The 23,117-nt window shown below is 42.4% G+C and overlaps 1 protein-coding gene across 1 annotated transcript in view; it reads left to right on the top strand.

Moving 5' to 3' along the window:
• ABCB1 (ATP binding cassette subfamily B member 1) overlaps positions 1–23,117 on the top strand; it is a 63,898-nt gene that overhangs the window by 4,278 nt on the left and 36,503 nt on the right. Inside the window, exons 3-11 of the mRNA XM_079948270.1 lie at positions 873–924; positions 6,699–6,846; positions 11,228–11,279; positions 13,975–14,166; positions 16,232–16,403; positions 17,386–17,510; positions 19,062–19,233; positions 21,698–21,811; positions 22,773–22,883. Coding sequence (XP_079804396.1) covers positions 873–924; positions 6,699–6,846; positions 11,228–11,279; positions 13,975–14,166; positions 16,232–16,403; positions 17,386–17,510; positions 19,062–19,233; positions 21,698–21,811; positions 22,773–22,883 — 1,138 coding nt within the window. The remainder of the gene's footprint in view (positions 1–872; positions 925–6,698; positions 6,847–11,227; positions 11,280–13,974; positions 14,167–16,231; positions 16,404–17,385; positions 17,511–19,061; positions 19,234–21,697; positions 21,812–22,772; positions 22,884–23,117) is intronic.

Raw genomic sequence — 23,117 nt, 5'->3', positions numbered from 1 at the left:
CTGAATGTATTTTAAAAGGTAACTATCGTCAAACAAGGAAAATAAAAAATACCAACATAATTTTGTGATTTTACAAAGCATAATATAACTAATAATTTTCTTAAATTATTGGGGGGGTGGAGCCCCCCAAACGAATTTTTGTGGGGGCTCAGGCCCCCTCAGGCCCCATGGAGTCGGCGCCTATGTTGCAGTCTCAAAACATCTGAAGGGCTGAGGTTGAGGAAGCCTGGTATAAACTAACTAGGGCAAATATTTGTTGAATGCCTTGTAGAATGCTTGTAATGTATAATTTTTGACTTGCCACTGCTGTTCATTTGATATGTTCTGAGCCAATTTGGGGGGAAATGTTGTGCAGAAATGACATGCAAATAAACCGATGACATGGTCCTCTGAGCCCTCTGAAATCTCAGAAGCTCTGGTGCAATCCCAGGATTCAGGAGCAGACCTATTCAGTTCAGATGCTTTGATGGATACCTGTTTCAATTGGGGAAAGCCTTAAATCCCTCTGAGAATACACAACCCTAGTATAATGTTGCAGGCCCTGCTGTGCTAGTTTGAAATCCTGTGTCAACCCAAAATTACAGAGCCGCCAATTCTGAGGAGCAGAAAGGGATTTTAGATTTTGTATTTTAATGCCTGCTCTTACTGGTGTCTGACCATAATTTTGTGGTGATATGAGACTGACTTAAGAGATGTTACATGCACACACATTTTAAAAGGGGCTTTAGAAATAGCTGCAAAATGCATCACACAAGAACAAATGCAATTTGCTTTTATGCCTTCAAGGGTAAATTTTGTTTTTGTTTATCGTTAACGGTTAAACTTGGTTCTTCTCTGAAATCTCACAAAGCTATTTTTTATTTGTTCAACAGTAAAGAAAAGCCAAGCAAAGAGAAGCCTAAGAAGGTCAGCCCATTTACAATGGTAAGCTCTGTTCCATGTGTATATTGTACTGTACTTCAATTGATGCACACTTCTACAGGCCCATTGCAGATGTAGCACTGGTGATCTTTTAATAGATAAGACATCAACTGTAGCCTCACCTCTTTTTTCCTCAAGTGCAAATTTCACCCCTTATTCTCTTATCAGCATTAATTATGTGGTGCAGTGTTGAGGCATCTAATCATAGCCTGCATTTTACTTAGGCTTATATTTTTGATCAGGGCCTGCATTTTAAAAAGAGCTTAAAGATTTTCAAATGTTTCATGCCAGGCAGAAGACCAGCTGCCTAAGTACTTTGGCAAGATGTTTATCCTCCTGGACAAGGGGGCCCCCTGATTTATAGCAGAAAACAATTCTCAAAGTCGTAAAAAGGGAATTACAGGCTGAGAGCCAAGGTTACACTGACCCTACATATTACAGAATATAAAAAATGCTGAGAAAAAAACATAATTAAGACTTGGTAAATAGTAAAATAAAACCATGTGCCTCCCATTAAACTTGAGCCATATTTTCCTAAGGTTAAAAGGCCAAGAGCAAATAGAAAAACAACTGGCTTGGCTGGAGAAGGGAGTGTAAACAGAAGAAGAGGTTTTCTTCCTATTTTTATTTTGAGACACTAAAATGTTCCTTCCTTTTTTACTTTGAGAAGGTTTATTCTTCTAAAAAGGCTATCTATGATAATGTATGAAATATATTGGCTTAAATGTAATTATGCAAAGGAATTAGAAACTAAGAAATGTTAAATCCTTATGCTAGATTCTTATTTCATATAGTTGGAAGAGACCACAGGGGCCATCAGCCCAGCCCCCCTGCCAAGCAGGAAACATCATTAGAGCACACATATGGTTGTCAGGCCTTTGTTTAAAGACCTCCAAAAGAAGGAGATCTTTCAATGTTGATGTGAACTCAAGATCCTTGACATCTGTTTAAGATAAAAATTTAAAACTATTAATCATCTGTTTTGGAGGGCAATAGGGCAAGGAGGGCAAGAGGTGAGCTGGTAATTAAGGTTTCTTGTTGAGACAAATGTAAGATATATGACTACTTATTTGTCATTTATAGATAGAAGAATATATAGCTTTTTATTTCCCATAAAAGGCAAAAGGAAATGGGTGTATCTTTTGTGATTGGTTCTAGCAAACAGCCAATAGGAATTTCAACCAGGCTGATTGGACAGAGGCAGCCACAGGAGGAGCAAGGGGGCTGGATTAAGGAAATATAAGTGCTGGCCATAACGGCAGGAGGCCAGGCCAGAGCTTGGTAACCATATACCATTGTGCCTCTCATTTATTTGTCTGACAAATAAATTATTATTTTAATTTCTCTATTGCTGCGTTGAATATTTCATTCCAGCTAAGCGTTAACCACAAGCAGGGTGCTACAGTGTAACATCTTGACCAGTGTTAACTATGGTTAGCTTTAACCAGGATCTGCAGAGTCCGTTAAACACTAATTAGGGTAAGCCTTCATGGTTAAATTAAGGCTGTGTGCACATTGCATGCTTAAAACACAGCAAGGCTGTTCTTTTTCTCAATTAGGATTGAAGCTCATTTGGGGGAAAACACATCAAATCACAGTATTTCTATTAGAAACAACAGGAGTGATATTGGTTGTGAATAACCTTATGTGTACGAAAGCGGTTGTGGGAGCACACTATATGCAGAGTAAACAATGTGTACATAGCATAGTTAGTCTTGATGATGTAATGCTATCGGAAGAAAGAAATAGTTTACATGGAGAGGCAAGGATATGGCAGTGAATGGCTGCATAATATTTGCACTAGGCTATTGTGTCAAATATTAAATGTATATTAGGTGAGTAAGGACATAAGTATGACTGATTGCTATCCATAGGGTGCTTATGTTAGGAAACATCAACCCTAAAGAACGACATTTCATTTGCATAGAAATGTGCATTTGTTCAACTCTCTATAGTACTGGAAGCCTTCGTTTTTATCCCATCCCATTTCCTGATGCCAGAGACTGATTTGTTAAACTGGTGCAAATCAATAGCTCAAGATTCTTCAGCCTCCCAAAATTAAATCCCACTACTATGTTACGAGTAGAGTGCAGTTTGGCAATTGCAGTTATTAAATTTATGCGATGTTCGTTTGTCAGATCAGGCAGCGCAAACACCAACAAACTACTGAGTCAACTATTTGCCAGACCTATTTCGCGAGTACAGCGGTACCTTGGTTCTCAAACGCTTTCGTTCTCAAATGCCTTGGTTCCCAAACACCGAAAACGCGAAGTGTTCCGGTTTTCGAACTTTTTTGGAAGCCGGATGTCCAGTGCGACTGTCAGCTATTGTTTCCAGGGTGCCTGCACGCATTAAGTTTGGTGTTTTTGTTTTTGCTATTTATTTTGCATTTTTGTTTTTGAGGCTTTTTCTGTTAATTTGTTTTAGTGACTATGTGGATGATAATTTTCATCATCTACAATACTGTCTTATTTATTTTATTGCTTTCATTTTATGGATCAGTGGTCTTGTTAGATAGTAAATTTCATGTTAAATTGCTGTTTTAGGGGTTGTTTTTAAAAGTCTGGAACGGATTAATCCGTTTTGCATTACAGTACTTTCTATGGAAAAGCACACCTTGGTTTTGGAATGCTTTGGTTTTGGAACGGACTTCCAGAATTGATTAAGTTTGACAACCAAGGTACTACTGTATTGCGTTCAGTTCTGCACCTTGAAATCAGTGTGGATGCATTGGAAAGGGTTCTGAGGAGGACAGGGTTGAAAGCTAGTTCTATGTAGAAAGTTTGACGAAACTGGGGATTTAGCTTGGAGAACAGGAGACTGAGGAGGGAACCTGAAGAGCGGTCATATTCTTTTCTTTAATAATAAAAACACAAGAAAAACAACAACAATTAGCTCATTAACAATACAGTAAACAGCAATGCATCCACATTGATTTATGCAAACAGATTGATGCATGCCATCTGAATGTCTGAATAGGGGAAGCTGAGGGGGTGCTGCTGACCACTGGAATCCCCTGCTTTTAGACTCACAAAATTATAGAGTTGGAAAGGACCATGAGGATCATCTAGTTCAACCCTCTGCAATGCAAGAACATTTTGCCCAACAAAATATTGGCCTCGTTGGATGGTTGCAAAGAGGAAGAGAGCCTGACGCTGCCCCTGTTTTAGCAAGCAGCCCGTCTCTCCTATTTGTCGAAAGCATAGATGGTTTAGATATTTTCTGACGTGGACATAACCACCCCACCAGCATCTTAACAGCACATCTTCTGCACAAAGCAGAATGCCAAAGCTCCCATACTACATTGGGCCATTTTTAGTTGTGTTCATCCTCTTGCCAAAGTACTTGTTCACAACCAATAGGAAAACTTGTATTTGAGCTACCTCAGGGAACTACTAGGAGTGCCCCATCAGAGGATCTCAAGTGATAGATAGATAGATTCTTTATTGTCATTACACAAGTGCAACATTGCACAAGTGCAACGAAATTGGATGCCATCCCTTAAAAACAACAAAAGCAAAACAACAACAACAACCAAACAAACCACATTCCAGCCACACCCACACCCACACCCATCAAACTCCCAGGTCACACTATCGAGTTACAGCATTTAAAAAGGCCACAGCTCTTGGATAGAAACTATTTTTCAGTCTATTTGTCCTTGACTTGATGTTTCTATATCTCCTGCCAGAAGGCAGTAGTGCAAACAGACTGTATCCCGGGTGAGATGCATCCTGCAGGATGTTGTTTGCTTTCCTAAGACAACGGGAACCGTACAGTTCTTCCAAAGATGGGAGAGGATGACCAATAATCCTTTGGGCTGTGGTTATGACCTTCTGGAGCACCTTCCTCTTCCTAGCTGTACAACTGGAGAACCAGGCACAAATACAGTATGTGAGAATGCTCTCTATGGAGCCTCGGTAGAAGGACACCAGCAGTCTCTCACTCAGATTGTTCTTCTTTAAAAGTCTGAGGAAATAAATTCTCTGCTGGGCCTTCTTCACCAGAGCAGTGGTATTTGCGCTCCAAGTCATGCCCTGATCGATAGTCACTCCCAAAAACCTGAATTCCGCCACCCTCTCCACCCGTTCCCCTTTGATATACAAGGGCTGAATGTCCGCCTTTTTTTTCCTGTAATCCACCACCAATTCCTTGGTCTTAGCCGTATTAAGAGCCAGATTGTTCTCTCCACACCAAACACAAAGCCGCTCCACCTCGTCCCGATAGGCGGACTCATCCCCTCCTGAAATGAGCCCCACCACCGTAGTGTCATCAGCAAACTTGATGATTTTGTTGCTGGGATAGATGGCTGTACAATCATACGTATAGAGAGTATAGAGCAGGGGACTCAACACACAACCCTGTGGTGAGCCGGTGTTAAGGCTAAGGGCTGTGGACATATGTGACCCCACTCTAACCCTCTGAGAACGTTCTGACAAAAAATCCAAAACCCAGAGACAGGTGGAGTTGGAGAGTCCAATCGCCTCTAGCTTGGACACCAGTCTATGGGGGAGGATAGTGTTAAAAGCAGAGCTAAAATCCACAAACAGCAGCCTCACATAACTCCCCGGCTGCTCCAGATGGGACAGAGCAGCATGGAGAGTGATAGTGATAGCGTCTTCCGTGGATCTATTTGCCCTGTATGCAAACTGGTAGTTGTCAAAAGTTGATGGAAGACAGGAAATTATATGACGGCGCACCAGTTTCTCAAAACACTTCATGATGATTGGAGTCAGTGCAACTGGTCTGTAGTCGTTCAAACTACTGATTGTAGATTTTTTAGGCAGAGGAACAATAGTTGACGACTTCAGGCAGGGTGGGACAATAGACTGGTGTAAGGACTTGTTGAAGATCTTAGTAAAGACCTTCGCCAGCTGATCCGCACAGCCCTTCAACACCTTTCCCGTGATGCCATCAGGTCCAGCAGCCTTCCTCGGATTCACCATCCTCAATACCTGTCTCACCTCATGCTCCTCTACAGTGAATGAGGGGCCCCTATGGGCTGGTGGCTGTAATACCGGCGTCTCAGGTGGCTCCTTCTCGAAGCGAGCAAAGAAAAAGTTAAGCTCCTCCGCCAGCAAAGGGTCACCATCGACAGCACCAAGGTTAGGTTTGTAGTTGGTAATATGCTGAATCCCCTGCCACATCTGTCTTGTGTTGTTACTCCTTAAATTATCCTCAATCCTCTGCCTATAGACCAGTTTTGCCCGTCGAATACCCCTCTTCAAGTTTGCTCTTGCCACACTGTAAAGCTGCACCTCGCCCGACCTGAAAGCCCTATTCCTTTCCCGCAACAGGCACTGGACCTCTCTATTCATCCAGGGTTTCTGATTGGGATAAAACCGGATGGATTTATTTACTGTGACAGTGTCTGTGCAGTGATTGATATAGCACAGAACTGCCGCCGTGTGCTCCTCCAGGTCTGAACGATCGAAAATATCCCAATTGGTTCTCTCAAAACAGTCCTGCAGCTGGTGGATAGCGCCTTCAGGCCAGATTTTAACAGTCCTTGATATTGTGGGAGCCCGTTTCCTGAGTGGGATATATGCTGGTACCAGGAACAGAGACATATGGTCGGACTGTGATCAAGGTAGAACAGTGCCACAGTTCTGTACTTCATTTAATGCCAGTGAGAAGGGATGGGAAAAAAATCAGTAGAATTCTCTTGTGATTTTGTGTTATCTGTGAAATACTGACACAATCAAATGTTTGTTTTATGTGCTTTGTAAATGCACTTTACTTAAAACAATGTGTGTGCATTTTTTTTTTGTTTTCAGTTTCGTTACGCTGACTGCTTGGATAAGTTGCTAATGATATTAGGCACCGTCATGTCAGCCCTTCATGGAGCCTCCCTTCCTCTCATGATGATTGTTTTCGGAGACATGACAGACAGCTTTGTTAATGCAGCAAAATATTTTCCTACAAGTAAGTGTAGGGAGCAATCATTTTTGAAGTTTTCATATAGTAAATGTGTGTTTCTGTTTTTTCTATTAAATTTTTTTTATAACGTGGCAACTTTGGATATAAAACTGGGAGAAAATAAATAATTTGCTAAGGAAGAGAAGCCAGAACAGCTTCCTCAGGTCTCTGACTTCCCAGCTGCATCCGAGAAAAAGAAACAAAAAATTCTTGCTTCAGCTCATTCTTTGGTTCTGTCTAGGCCAGCCTTCGACAACTGTGTCCCCTCTGTGTCTTTTGTACTGAAATTTCCATCAGTCCCAGCTAGCACCATCAGGCTTGGTCTAACCTTGCCACCTGTTACTGCTGACTAGGCAAACTCCCTGCCCTGCTTTCTTCCCTTAAAGATTGGCTTGACATATTGAAAGGGGAAATGGGAAATGGCCTATGGGCTACTTTACAAAATAAGAAACAGTATCACACTTATAGTTAAGAGCACGTAGTTAAGCTCTTAAGGCAGGTGCTCATCAATTGCCCTGAACAACTACACTTCATTAGGTACATTTTTAGGGCATGTCTAAGGATGCACATTTGCTTAGAAGTCTAATTGAACTTGATTAAACAAATGTCTGATTAAAATGGAAGACTGACTTCCGGGTCGGCGCCATCGCCAAATGGCGGACTCCCTCTGAGCTCCGGAGGGAGTCGGCTGGGTAGGGGTCGGGTCCTGCCGTGTCGGCGACGCGGGGACCCTCAAAAACCATGGGCGGAGATGCCCATGGACTTGGTGACTCGGCGGGCACCGTTTGCGCCCCCCGACCCGCGAAGGAGCCTTTTTAAAGGCTGCAGAGTGGGTGACGGGGGGGTGTGGTGCTGTGAGTCCAATGCTTCCCCTGCCCAGCGAAGCTGCATGCCATTCGGCGGAGAGCAACGACTTCTTCTTTGAAAATTTCGGATTTGGACTAAAAGGAACAACCCGTGAGTAAATTGATTGGACTTAAAATGGAAATTTGATCTTTGAATTTGGAGCGAGCGGGGGGAGTACAAAAAGGAAGTCCGCCCCCCCTGTTGTAGATGGCTCAATGCAAGGATTTGACAACTAAGATCGAGAGATGAACTTGTTTACCTGAAAAAAAATTTTAACTTCACGAAGGGAAATTACAATAATTGTGCTGGAGGAGAAGACTGATTTGTGGGAACTAAAATGCAACCCCCCCCGGGAACCGGGAACGATCCGCTATGAGAGACTGGTGAAGAGACACAGAAACTTTGACAGCTGTCAAAGTAGCTGTCAAAGCAGGAAAATAAAAGAGGACTTTGTTATGATGGCTTTGCTGGTTAGATTTGTTACAATTTGGACATAAATTATTGGAAATAAAGGCAACAAGTTATTTGACTTTTGGGTCTGATTTTGAAAGAAATTAAGTTACCATATTCCCTCTAGAGGGAGGCTGGGACATTGCAACAGTAGCAGCAAGTGGAAAAATACTATGAATTTGAGCAGGATCTGTTATCTCTTGGGAAAGCTGCAAAAACGAAGCATTATTTTGTCTACAGAGGTTTCTATACTAAAGGAGACAATGGATTTATCTATTGAAGAAAGGAAGGGACTTGACGTAAGTTATGTTCCTGAATAACAAAAGCCTCTGTGGAGAACAAGAAGTTTCTGAATTAGAAGGTTTCTGCAGCAGAACAGGAAAAAGCAACCTGAGGAATAAGAGCTGGACCAAATTTGAAGCCGGAGTATTTGGAACATCCAGACTTTAAAAGGACCAAGAAATAGAATTTAAGTTAGACTCTTAAACATAGAGGTCTGGATGGAAGAACAATGACTTTTTCTGAGAGTTTTTTCGAGATTGGACTTTCTGAAATTAAAAGCTATCAAAAGACGGCAAAGTGGAGTTGAGATATAGACGTGGATACACCAGGCTGGCAGTAGACAATGGATGAACTTTGGGGATTGGAACCGGGGAATGGGGGGGGGGAGAGAGATTTGGAATCCAAAGGCTGTAAAATTATATATTATTTCTTTCTTTACTTTTTTCATGTTTGTTGTTTGAAAATAGGGGAATTCGTGGAAGGGAAATGGGGTCGATCTTAGGGAATTATATAAAATATAAGGAGAAATGGTTCATTAAGATAAATAAGATAAATTAATTTGGAATAAATGGATTATTTAAAATTACAAATAAGGTTTTAAAATTTGGGGTAAGAATCTGTGGAATCAATTTAAGGGAAATGGAATACAAGAGAGGGAGGGGGGGGAAGTCCGGGAAAGATGCCACTGAAACCAAGTGTAAATCATATTTGTTTTTTCTTTCTTTCTTGCTATCTTTCCTTTTTATTCTGGAAAATTTTTAATAAATATTATTAAAAAAAATAAAAAAAATGGAAGACTGGACTGCATGCTCCATTTATTTCGTGGGAATGACATATCTAACACCTTCAAAACTAAGCTCATATTCATTGCAGTAGTCAATAAAACCTGTTATTTGGTTGTATATAAGTATTTAATCAACATACAGTATCCTGAAATAAAAGAGAAGTGCCCTTGTTCCAAAGTCCTGCAATCTACAGTCTGCAGAAGTGTGCACAAACTGTTCTCTTTTATACCATACTGGGGTGTGAAAAGCTGTTTCTTAATATAGCTAACTGTTTATTTTGTTAGGACAGTGAGTCTTTTGAATTATATTGGTTTTCCTGGAAGCCTCTCTCCAAGGAGAATATCTAGCCAAAATGCTAATAGCTTTCAATTGAAGTCTATTCATATCAAACTCATAAGAGAGTTTACTGGGAGATGGAGCAGTCATTCCCTTAATTAAGCTCTTAAGGAAGAAACAGCATCTTTAGCATTGATTTAATGAGAAGATGGAACTAGTGTGCATTCTGTTAATAAAGCCCTTGAAGAAAACAAGAAGTATAATTTGCACTGATTTAATGAAAAGGTGGCATCTAGGGGCGTATTTAGTATTCTTTTCTCATATTTTGGTCTTTGTTACTTACCCTAATTTCTCTTTCTCATCTGTAGTCCTTTAGAAAATGTAACTTTTAAAAAAAAAAAGATCAAACTCTGTTAATTACATTGAAAAATGACCTGTCCAAGGTTCTTGCTTTGCAATCTTGAATACAGTGTCTTAAAAATTTATTTTAGTTATTTAAATGCAAAGACTGAATTAGAGGGCCCTAATAACTCAAGTAAATGATGCAGAACAACACAGAAGCTCAAAGTGCTTTTTAAAGAAGGCATTTAACCCAACTTACATTATTTTATTTTATTTTTAAAAACAGCATTACTTAGTTACACACACACCACTGCTTATTTAGTGCCTACTTGTTTATGAATCAGTTCCTGTAATGATAAGTGTATACATATTATATATATCCTTTATATCCTCATGCAACTCGTGGTGGCTTATATAGAGTTCCTAGATGCCTCCCCATCCAGGCATTGACCAGACCCAGGCTTGCTTTGCTTCAGCAAGGTGTTTGTTTTGTGTACCTTTGCACCATGTCCTGAAACCACTTATCTTTATAGCTGTCTAGCTGTAAGTCTAGCTGGACTTACAGTTCTTTGACTCAACCAGCCTCTTCCTTTGGAAACCATGCTGTCTTGGTTTCAAGGAAAAGCACTGCAGAATAGGAACCGTGGGATTTCACTATGTTTGGGGTTTCTAACATGGTGACGATGGGCACCATGCTGGTTTGAGGAACCCCTCCCCATTAATGCTAAGATTTCCAGCCACTTCCAATTAGGGTGGGTTGAGGGGTGTTGCTTACTTTTCTCTCTCTGTTTGATTTGTTTTGGGGTGCTTGTTGGTGGTGGTGGTGGTTTTTTGGGGGTGTGGAAAGTTTTGAGCGCCACCTGTTTTTCTGTGGTGAAATGGCTGTTTTGTGGTGCCCATAACAGTTTTCTGGGGGGAATTCCCAATGTGCCCAGGTGTCCAAGTAGGCTAGGAGCCCCTTCACTATGGGATTAGAAAATACAGTAGCCGAAGTTGTGCAGTGTTTGAAATAATGCTCCTGATAAATTAACCGTAGAAGCTGCCAAGGTGACAATGATGACTGAGAGGATATATCAAATTCATTTTTTCCCCCCTCAAAAGGACCTTACATTCACATTCAGCTAGAAAAAGTAAATCAGTTTCCAGGAGGAGGAGAGGGAAGAGCCAGAAAGGAGGGCAGCCAAAGACATTCACCCAGATATGAGCAAAAGACATCAGTGGGGCTTTGCAACTGTTTTGAGGTCCTAACAGTAAAGTGACTGAGAAGTGTAGCTCTGATCATGGTCTGTCATGGATGGGAAATAGGTTGAGCTGCACCAAACAACGAGCAAAAATGAGTTGGTCGTGTGATAGTGCTATCTTTAATAATAATCACTAAACCTTTCCCCCCATTTCCTTTCGGTTAGGTAATGGATCTCTCCCTAATATTTCTGAAACCCTCCAACAGCAAATGACAAGGTACCTTTTTATTTTATTTTTTAAGGCATTTTGATCATTACATATACCGGTATTTTGTTCCGTATCTCAGATGTCCCTTAATATAACAAGGCAGGTGGTGTGAGCCTGGATACAGTATGGCAGTAGTCTGAAAGTCAGCTTGTGGTCTGAATATGTTTAACAGATATCAAAAAATCTTAACAGTTGCTTGAAGGAATCGGGCTGACCCTCAGATATTTTGCTGTCTGTGGCAGCAGTGCCCTTCATCCCCTTCATCCATGAATAGAAGTTAGCTAGATCCATGAATACAAGTTGACTAGACTGATACACTGGCAACAAGAAAGCACCTTCTACCACACCTGTGGACAACAGGCTAGCATAAGGAGTATTGAGCAGGCCAGATGGTACTTACAACTCTGACCCCTTTCAGTACCTCACTGCCATTGGCTCCCATTCCTTGCATTTGTTGCTTGAGGCAACAGCCTCACTCCACCTAATGGTAGGGCCATCCCTGGTAGACCTTTATGACTGTACTGCAGTCTTGAGAACCATGCCTGCGTGGGTGTGGTTCAGTCAGCCAGAATGGTGGGAGGTAAACATTCCTGTGCAGAAAAATGCCGCTACCAGCCAAGAGAACTCCAGTATGGTCACAGAACATAGTTTGGTAATCATATTTATTTATATATATTATGATTCCCATGTTGAGCACTGTCTCAGGGATGTTTTCCACATGGCTGGAGTAACATGTAAAACAGTTAAAGCCTATTAAGCTCTCCTTTCCCATTTCTTCTCCCTTTTTGCCTTTCGCCCTCTCCCTTCCAGTTACCTTGTGACCTTGGTTATGAATGCGAATACAAGCCTTAATGCTAATGTGGCATAACTCATTTCGTATACATAGTTGAAACTTTGGCCTCTTGAAGGCCCAGCCCATATGTACAAAGGGCAGAATGCATCCTGGATGAAAGCCTGAACTTGTTTGCTTCTGAAACCAATTTATCATTGCAAGCGCAATAAATTATGTCTCCTATGATAGGAGAAAAAAGAAAAGAAAAGCCCAAGTGATTTCACAAACACAAAAGACTAGAGTTGAAAAATGTGTAGGGTTGTCACTGTACGTGTTAAGTAGGCATGCCATTTCCTTCACATGCTCTGTCAAAACCTCACCTTTCAATGAGGACATCTCACTACAATGAACTCTTGCTGTCTTGCACCTCAGCTGCTTCAGGATTTATACCCTGTTATTTATGTATTCCTAAACAGGGGTGCCATGGCCCCGGGAGCAAAGTTCTTGAGGCAATGCGAACCAGGCAACCCCCCCCCCATGACCCCATTGCTTCTCTCTGCCCACCAAGGGCCACGTCAGCCTCTTGAGCTCCCCCTGTGCATGCGGGCAAGCGGGTCAGCATAGCCCTGCTTTGCTGCTTTGGGGGTGGGATTGCCCTGGTGGCATTGGCAGTGAGGGCTGGGCTGGTGCCTCCTGCCTGCCCCAGGAGCCGGCAACCTATGCTATGCCACTGCAACAAAGGTATTGTTTTAAAGGGCGCCCCCCCAACTTGGTTCCATAAACTCAACTCTAGTGCCCCCCTACTCTACCCTATAAAAAAGCATTATTCAAAATATAATGACCCACTAGCACAATAAAATAGTACAATAAAATTCGGAATGATAACAATTAATTGTACATTTATTCAATTTCCAATTAAAGCTATTTAGCTTCCGGTAATTAACAATGATGATAATTAATTCAACAACCATGGTATTGCTGGTAGTCAGTGATACCAGCTTTTCAAAGTCTCATAATCATTTACACCTCCAACTCCCCACCCTTCTCCTTTGCCTCTTAGTGCAACAAGCTAAGATCACTGAAAGGAAAGTAACAGTTAATGACATGAGGGCGGGGGGAGAGGGGGCAAGCTTCTTGTTTGGAGAGGGGTTTACTCCCTTTTGCCCCCTTCTGGAGCCAGCCTTGGAAGTACATCTTCAATTAACACACATTTAAACTATGGAAACTGCTACCATAAAATGTCATGATTAAAACTGCAATCCTATTTACCTGAACCCCACTGAATTCAATAGGACTTAATTCTGAGTAGGCATGATTAGGTTCGCACTGATAGTTGGCAAACTCAGCCTCAAATGGCACGGAAAGGGAATTGGAGAAATTCATGGGAGATCACGTTAGCAATGGCTCTAGTCGTGAGTGAATGACAGTGTTATCTCCAATATCAGAATACCAGCTGGTGAGTCCCAGCTTCAGAGAGCCAGAATGGTGTGATGGTTAAGAGTGCTGGAGACAAGGGTTCAAATTCCCACTCAGCCGTGAAGCTTACTGGGTGACCTTGGGCCAGCCACCATCTCTTAGCCTAACCTACCTCACGGGGAGGAAATGGGGGGAAGAGGAGAACCATGGAGGAAAATGTACAGTAAATGTAAATAATAAAATAATAATAATAATTAATAATAGATAATAAAACTATCACTTCCCTGTCCTGCTTGTGGAATTCCCACAGGCACTTTAGTTAGCCACAGGGGGCAGGAGGAGATGCTGGACTAGATTGCAATGGGCTCCAGCATTGAGACAACCATTTTAGCTGTGCATATTGAATGTATTTTATACTCACAAATGAAAAAGATTCTTCCCAAAGACCATTTTGTGATGCTAAAGTCTTGCACGGGTGCCCTTCTTGAACTTGCCTCTGCAACATTGTGCTTTCAGACATTCATACTATTACTCAGGAATAGGAGCTGCTGTCCTTATTGCTGCCTATGCTCACATTGCATGCTGGACACTGGCAGCCGGCCGCCAGATCAAGAGAATTAGGCAACACTTTTTCCATGCCGTCATGCGGCAAGAAATTGGATGGTTCGATGTAAATGATGTCGGGGAATTGAATACTCGTCTTATAGAGTGAGTATATCTATTTAATACGTGGCTGATGTATTTTCTTCAACAGAAAACCACATTTTAATTCTGTTACTGGCTTGATTAATCCGCGTAAAAAAATTGTGCTCGTTCCGGAAGCTGCAGTTAGTGCAGAATGCTGTGGCACAATTGCTGATTGGAGTGAGACTTTGCTAGCATATAGCACCTGTGCTCAACTGGTTTCTAATCTGCTGCCGGGTGAAGTCCAAGTATATAAAGCCCATAACAACTTTGTGACCAGTTTATCTGTGAGATTGCCTTACCCTATAAATGCCGTTGTGACCAACTCAATCTGCGGAACTGGCACTGCACCATGTATCACATAATACCAGTCACGCATCTGGACGACCTATACTTTGGAAGCCCCTGTCTATTGAAATCAGGAAGTCATCTACACCATACTCTTTTTGACGCCTACTAAAAGCATTTTTTTTAGACCCAGTTTTCCAGAATGCTGATGTGTTTTTAGTTTATTGCAGGTTTTGATTTTCTGAATGTTTAATTGGTGTGTTTTTTAACCATTACCTTGTTTTCTTCTTTTTGCAAAGCACTTTGAGGTTTTATACATACAAGCAAAATATAAATTTTATGAAATAAATAAAAGCACAAAAGCAAGCAGAGGTTCCTGTATATTGGTAGGGTTTTAGGTGTTCAGTTTTTAAAGTAGAATTGCTCAGCTTAAAGTAGTACAGTGGTACCTCGGGTTACATATGCTTCAGGTTACATATGCTTCAGGTTACAGAGTCCGCTAACCTAGAAATAGTGCTTCATGTTAAGAACTTTGCTTCAGGATGAGAACAGAAATTGTGCTCCGGCGGCGTGGCAGCAGCATCAGGCCCCGTTAGCTAAAGTGGTGCTTCAGGTTAAGAACAATTTCAGGTTAAATACGGACCTCCAGAATGAATTAAATACTTATCCCGAGGTACCACTGTATTGTTCATATTAAAGCAGAGAGGAATGTTAAAATTGAGAGAGAGAGAAAATTAATAAGGGGGAAAGGGCAAGAGGTTTAGGATCCAGTGCAAAAAACCTAATGGGTTGTATCCAATGTAACGCTAAGTTAAAGTCACTTAATGGTGTATTTGTTTCTTGGGTGAAATGTTTTGCGGCAGTGGGATTCTGTTGCACAAGAGAGTGCGTAAGCTGGTTGCTGGTAACTTTGTTGGCAATGACTGCTCATCATTCCTGACATGGGCAGCTTTTGTGACCAGGCGCGGGCTGCCCTGGCCCATGGGGTCACGCCTACATTGGCTGCCCGTTGCTCCTCCCCCTGGGCTGTCCCCATAGGCTGCAGGGCTTCCACCTGGCCTGTACCATCAGCCAATCCGGGGGTGGAGCTGGGAGCCAGAAAAGGAGACTGCTGGCAGCGCAGGTCAGCCATTTCGGTGCAATCTATTGCACAACGAGTTTCTCCTAGTGCAACTGCTGCATTGGATTCCTCTGTTGCGCAGCATTAAAATGCACCTGCCCGCTAGCACAAGGGCCTTTGCACTAGGAAGGTAGGGAGCTGCTTTATACTGAGTCCATGTAGCTCAATCTTGTCCACACTGACAGGCATCAGCTTTCCAGGGTCTCCCAGTCCTACCTTGAGATGCCAGGGATTACACCTGAAAAGCCGACATTCTACCACTGGGTTATGGCCCTTCCCTTCTAGCAGATACAGAATGCTGGATACAGCCCCGTGTACCGAAGGCCAGTCCCTAATAATGCTACTGCTGTCAACTGTGGAAGAATATTGTTAGTTCATTGAAGATTATGCTGCGATAAACCTGCCCTTAAAGTGTCCCATGACTCTTGTAAAATATCCACGTAGATCTGAAAGGCTTTGCAGGAAGGGGATGGGGATCAGAATAAAAGTAATTACTACTTTTTTACTTTTGATGAAAACCTGTAGCATTGGCATCCGTATCTCTGGGGCTAAATGAATATTTTGTAGCATTTGAGTTGGGAATTCAGTAGCAGCGTAACAGGAATGCCTTGTAGAAATGCATCTTGTTGGTTCTCCTGACCTAAATTTTGCCCTAATCGGTTTACCTTGATTTGTTTTTAGCGATGTCTCCAAGATCAACGAAGGAATTGGTGACAAAATGTCAATGCTCATCCAGGGAGTAGCTACATTTCTAACAGGATTTATAGTCGGGTTTGCTAAAGGATGGAAATTGACTCTTGTAATACTTGCGGTCAGTCCTGTTCTGGGGCTCTCAGCTGCAATCTGGGCAAAGGTGGGTATAATTTTGCTGAAATGCTAGGGTACTGTGCACAATAAGTATTGTTCGGTCATGAAAACACCACTCTGGCTACCTCTAAAACTTTGCTTCCAATGGTTTTTGTGTTGAGCAGAGATAACTAAGGTCAGCGAGGGCTTTTATCTTTCTGGCATGCTTCTTTGCTTCCTCGTAGCATCAGGTTAGCCCAGAAGCCATGTTCCCTTCTGGGCAACATTCAGAGGGATGCCAGTGAGGGTAGGCCAGAGGCAAACATGGATGGAGCAATGGATGTGAATGTTGACCTTAGTTTCTGCTCACATACCACACTATCCTTCGTCCAGACAAGCAAGAGGCGATGTCAAAGTTCAAGGCCACATTTCAGCTAGTCAAAAGCATTTGGGATGCAAAGCAAGACCAGTGATGTGTGTGGCCTGGAGGGAGGTGGGACACTGTGGGGACGGTTCTGAGGGCCAGATAGGGAGGCTTGGAAGGGCCACATTTGGCCCCTAGGCCTGAGTTTCTCTACCCATGACCTAGATCAGGGTTACCCAAACTTGAGTCTCTCCAGCTGCATTGAGGCTACAGTTTCCATCATCCCTAACCACTGGTCCTGCTAGCTAGGGGTGATGGGAGTTGTAGTCAAAAAACAGTTGGGGATCCCAAGCCTGACCTAGATAATTTCCCACAATATGTACATGTCTACAACATCACTATCACATGAACAGCAGGTCTTTTTGAGAGTGAAGCTTTTCTGGGGGAGGGGAGTGTTGAGTGATTGGGTATTGCCTGTGTGGTCTCTCCATTGTTGGCCCCTGCTTTGTGAATATTAATTAGGATATGCAGGGACACAGATTCTCGACCACTGTATTACACCACAATTGTTTTGGAGCATTGTTTTATTTAATAGGGAAGTATAGGGGAAGGAAAAGAAGCAAGTGTCTCACACACAATTGTATTGGATCATAGCATTGAAACTGGCAATGTCTCTATCTCACAGGTCCTTACTGCATTCACCAACAAGGAGCTTGCTGCATATGCAAAAGCTGGATCTGTTGCTGAGGAGGTGCTCTCATCAATTAAGACGGTGATGGCTTTTGGAGGACAGAAGAAAGAAATTGAGAGGTCGGGTTATGTTTTGTGGTCACTGGCTATAGATATACACCTGGATTATTCTGTATTTGACCTTTTCCAAACCTAGGGTTGCCATACGCCCAGAATTTCTCAGACATTCGGAAGCAGTGACTGGATGGAAATTGCTAAAAAATTCTGGGAAAATCCAGACATATGGCAACCCATGTGGGCAGTGTCATTTTTGTTTATTTTGCTTAAAAATAGCTCAAAAGCTTCTTCTTTCTTTTCTGCAAATTTGCCCAAAAGGGTCAACAACTTTGGCAAGAAAAAAACCCCAACAACAACTTTTCTGTCTGGATTTTCACTGTTTGAAATATGGCAACCCTACCAAACTCTAAGTGATACAATCTGAACCCTGGCTAAATGCCACCAAAAGTTAGTGAGCAGTAGGCCAGTAATGCCACCCCCCCCCCCCCGCTTGTTGATGATTTAAAATGAGAAGGGCTATAACTCAGTGGCCTGGAAAGTTGAGGTGCCTATGGAGCTGCGACCCCTGGGCTTGAGGCTCCTGATCCCTAATTTAAACATTCCCTATGTAGCTACTCCTGCCTACAGGTAATTGGCAGACAAGAGATACCGTATTTTTCATTCTATAAGACACACCAGACCACAAGCACCTAGTTTTTGGAGGAGGGAAACAAGAAAAAAAAATACTCTGAATCTCAGAAGCCAGAACAGCAAGAGGGATCGCTGCGCAGTGAAAGCAGCAATCCCTCTTGCTGTTCTGGCTTCTGTGATAGCCCGCAGCCTGCATTCACTCCATAAGACGCATACACATTTCCCCTTACTTTTTAGAAGGGAAAAAGTGAGTCTTATAGAGCAAAAAATACGGTAGGTGGCAAACTGAATTTGAAGTGAAGCCATACAGTGATCCTTCCACTGTTTCTGGCTTCTAGAATGTCATGTCTTGACCACATCATATAGCACAGAACTTTCCAAACTTTTCCTGTTACTGACACTTTTTAGACATGCATCACTTTGCGACACAGTCATTCAGTTTTACTAGCAAACTGGAGGTTAAACTAACCCCTTTCCAATTCTGGAGCACGAGGAAAGTTTGCACGACATACCTACACACTGCAGCTGACACACACGCCACAACGCACAGTTTGGAAAGCTGTGATATACCAGAGGCAATTGTGTTGACCATTCAAAATACTGTAGGGGCAATTATTGAACTAGGGGGTGTGAGAGAAGATTTTAAAAGTTGGAATGATTGTGTTAACAGACAACTATCTTGGCATTTGTTTAGGACCTAACTGGCTAGTTGTTGTTTTTTGTTTTAGCAAATTGCATAAATTTCTGCAGAAGGAGTGCTCTTTTGGAACCACTAAACATACATTTTTATCACTTCTGTGTAGGATTTTAAAATATATGTACTGTACATAGATATGTTGACTACAAAAAATATTTTATGTGTGAATGGACTGGGTATTTTCAAAGAAATTCTAGCAAAAATAAATAATAAAAATGGGAGAGAAAATGCATTTTCCTATCAATTGGAGATCATATAATTCAATCAGGTTGCTATTTTTCTTTCAGATATCATAAAAATTTAGAAGATGCTAAAAGACTTGGAATTAAAAAGGCTGTGACTGCCAATATGTCCATGGGGATTGCTTTCTTATTAATATATGCTGCATATGCATTGGCTTTCTGGTATGGAACTACCTTGATACTGGATGAAGGTTACAGCATTGGGAAAGTCCTGACAGTAAGTGTTGGTGAACAGCTGTTCAGTCTTCTCTCCATAAAGGTAAAGGTAAAGGGACCCCTGACCATTAGGTCCAGTCGTGACTGACTCTGGGGTTGCGGCGCTCATCTTGCTTTATTGGCCAAGGGAGCCGGCATACAGCTTCCAGGTCATGTGGCCAGCATGACTAAGCTGCTTCTGGCGAACCAGAGCAGCGCACAGAAACACTGTTTACCATCTCGCCAGATGCTTGACATGCTTTCGAACTGCTAGGTTGGCAGGAGCAGGGACTGAGCAATGGGAGCTCACCCCGTCGGGGATTCAAACCGCCAACCTTCTGATCGGCAAGTCGTAGGCTCTGTGGTTTAACCCACAGCGCCACCCGCGTCCCCCCCACCAAAAAAAGGACATATTCTGCACTAAAATTCAGGATTGCTCAGAGGCTAAGTGGGTCTTTGTGATGAATGATGAGGCTCTGTACATTTCACTACCTATGAACTGTCATATTGGTACATGCATAAAAGCACCCACAAAATAAATAAAGTATTGTATTTTTTTATGCTGCTCCTCCTCCCAAAAGAGCTAAGGCTGCCAGACAGCAAAACTATGCCATTTTGGAAAAAAACATTGGCCCTGTTTGCTGGGGCTGATGGGAATTGTAGTGCAGAAGCATCTTGAGGGCCAAAGGTTCCCCACACCTGGTCTAGACCATACTGAGCTAAATAGACCAATGGTCTCAGTATAAGGCAGCTTCCTATTTTCCTCCAGGCTCTGGGGAGGCCTTGAGCAAGATACCCTCCATGTGCCAAATTCAGCAGGTCTACCACCTAACTGCAGTAGATTCCAGGATGTTTTTGTCAGTGGGAACCCATGCTGGGATTGTGGGCTGTCTGCAAATGTCCAACCTTGCCAACACTTGACACTGTCCCTGTCTGTCACTTTGAGAGTGTACCTTTGGACCAGTCTGTTGGTTCATAGCTTTGCTTTGCTTTCCCCCTTATCCAAGTCTGTGATGACTTGGTCTGCTTGCTCCATCGCTGCCTCATTTTCTTCTGTATCCCTGACCTTGCCTGAACTTTCTACTTCAAGTTCCCAGGCCAGTGACGCCAAGTGCATCCTGGTTTATCCCCTGACACATGCGCTAGCTTCCTTCCATTGTGCAGCCGAGCATTGTGGTGCTATGCTCCCCCTGCCAATTTAAGCAAGGAAGAGGAAAGGGGCTGTATATTATGATTTGGGGAGGCTCCGCATATCTCTCATTCACTTGCTGGCACAGCATGAAAAGGCATAATTTTGGGGGCAGGTGGGGGAGGTACACAGTGTTTTTCATCCCCTCCCCTGTTCTGCCGCCCAAAATGTGGAACCAGGCATTAGGAAAAAATTAATGCATACGGAGCTGCTCTAGGCCTCATAAATAATGCTTTTAGGCACAGAAGGATTTTCCATTGATTTAGCAGAATAGTTGGTTTGTGGCTTGATAACTTAAGAGGATCCAGAAGCATCATCTCAAGATAATTTTCATTGGTTCATGAGCCACTGCACAAGCCTATCGGGTGAAGGCCCTGGGCCTGGTGGCTGTGAGGTTGACTTTAGCGCCTGAGCACTGGTGCAGGTTTCCACTGTGGGTTTTCTAGAATAGGGTGATCTTTCATGAAGCAAGTGACACGGAGTTGCCTGGTGATACTCCACTATTGACAAGGTTAGCATGGCATTTTATGCAGAGAGAATCTAAAAACACTATTTTGCAGTGGAACAATATCAATTGTTATTGATATTAATGTTTTAGTTTTAGATTTTATGATTTATGTGGAAATGGTTTTCCATTTGGTTGTGTACCTTTTGATGTGTTTTATTTATTGTTTATGACTTTTGTTATGTTGGTAATTATGTAAATCTTGTCATGTTGTAAGCTGCCTTGAGCATTGTTTTAACTATGGAAAGGCGGCATACAAATAAAATGATGGTGGTGGTGATGATTTACTTTTCAGTAAATATGCTTAGAACTGGGCTTTTAGAAGTTCCTTGTAATTTCTCTGGATTGCACTCAATCAGGGATCTTATCAGATATTTAATCCTCAGTACTTTTTATTGAGCTTTCATCCTGATTTGCACAAAGTTTGTGGGGAGGGTGTTTAATGCTGACTACTTCTTGAGATTTCCTTATTTCTGTGTGGGGAGATTATGCAATTGTTATCTCATTATTATTTTTAAAAAAGTGTATTTCCCCATTACTTTCTAATCTTTTTAGTGGGTGGAGTGACCAAAATGTCAAATCTGCTTTAATTATGCAACCTGTGTTTGCTGGTATGCGATCCCATCTGCAAAAAACGATAGTCTGGAAGCACCAGTCAGCCTTTGTTATCTGCTAGATACATGACTGTTTGCTGGAGATCAGCCACATCCCAGTTAAGGAATGTGGATCCTATCTGGCAAAAAGGATTCATAAACATATTTTCTTTCTGTTTTGAAAAATATTCCTGTTTAGGTCTTCTTTGCTGTTCTGATTGGCGCCTTTTCCATCGGTCAGGTGACTCCAAACCTAGAAGCGTTTGCTATTGCAAGGGGAGCAGCTTATGCAATATTCAACATCATCGACAATGTAAGCCTCCTTTTTAGAGCCATAGCTTGAAATGATAGTGAGCCAAAATGTCTGAGATCTGTTGTAAGTTTGTATTCACCACTGGCTGAGATCTGCCTACCTCACCAGGGTTGTTGTGAGGATCAAATGTGGAGGGGGAGAACCATGTATGTCACTTTGGATCCCTTGGAGGAAAGGTAGGGTATAATTGCAGTATAAAGGTAAAGGGACCCCTGACCATTAGGTCCAGTCGTGGGCGACTCTGGGGTTGCGGCACTCATCTCACTTTATTGGCCGAGGGAGCCAGCGTACAGCTTCCAGGTCATGCGGCCAGCATGACTAAGCCGCTTCCGGCGAACCAGAGCAGCGCACAGAAACGCCGTTTACCTTCCTGCTGGAGCAGTACCTATTTATCTATTTGCACTGTGTGCTTTTGAACTGCTAGGTTGGCAGGAGCAGGGACCAAGCAACGGGAGCTCACCCCATCGTGGGGATTTGGACCGCCGACCTTCTGATCGGCAAGCCCAAGGCTCTGTGGTTTAACCCACAGCGCCACCCGCGTATAGGTAGTAATAATAACATACCCCTTTTCCTTCCCTGCTATGGTTGCAAGGAAAATCCTTCCTCTGATGTTGGTGTTGGGAAGAAATCCTCTCGGTGGAAGATTTTCTTCCTGGCTAATGATGGCCTTAGATGAGGTGGGCTGTTAGCTGGGGCTGTGGTAGGGAAGAAAGAGTTAAACCTCTCTTTACCATGGCTGTGTTCCTGATTAAAATGAGGAACTGTTTGTTTTAAAAGGAAAAAACTTGACAAGTTTGCTAAAGACAGTAGCATCTAGTCTAGATGGGTCTCCACTGGTGATGGGTGTATGAAGTGAACAGAATCTTTACATGCTAGCTTGGTATCCAAAATTTCACTTTGCTTCCAAGTTTCAGAAGAATGACCTGAATTTGATTTTTTTATCTTCTTTTCTTCTCTACAGGAACCTAAAATTGACAGTTATTCACCTGCTGGCTACAAACCCGACCAAATTAAAGGAAATCTGGCTTTTCAAAATGTGCATTTCAAGTATCCCTCAAGGCCAGATGTTCAGGTACTCTATGAGTTAAAATCCATACGAATTCCCACTTACCGCCGTTGAAAATTTAACATGTTTGCAAGTGTTAAGGGGAAAATCTATACACAGTCCGAATGGTGTTTAAAATGCATAATTAAGCTCAGCTGTTCTAAGTGCTTTTGTAGACATAGACTCATAGAATTGTAGAGTTGGAAGGGACCCCCAAGGCTCCTCTAGTCCATCCCCCTGCAATTCGAGAGCCTTTTGCCT

Source organism: Podarcis cretensis (genome assembly GCF_951804945.1).
Source record: "Podarcis cretensis genome assembly, chromosome: 12".
Classification (NCBI taxonomy): domain Eukaryota; kingdom Metazoa; phylum Chordata; class Lepidosauria; order Squamata; family Lacertidae; genus Podarcis; species Podarcis cretensis.
This window is presented reverse-complemented; position numbering and strand designations above follow the sequence as displayed.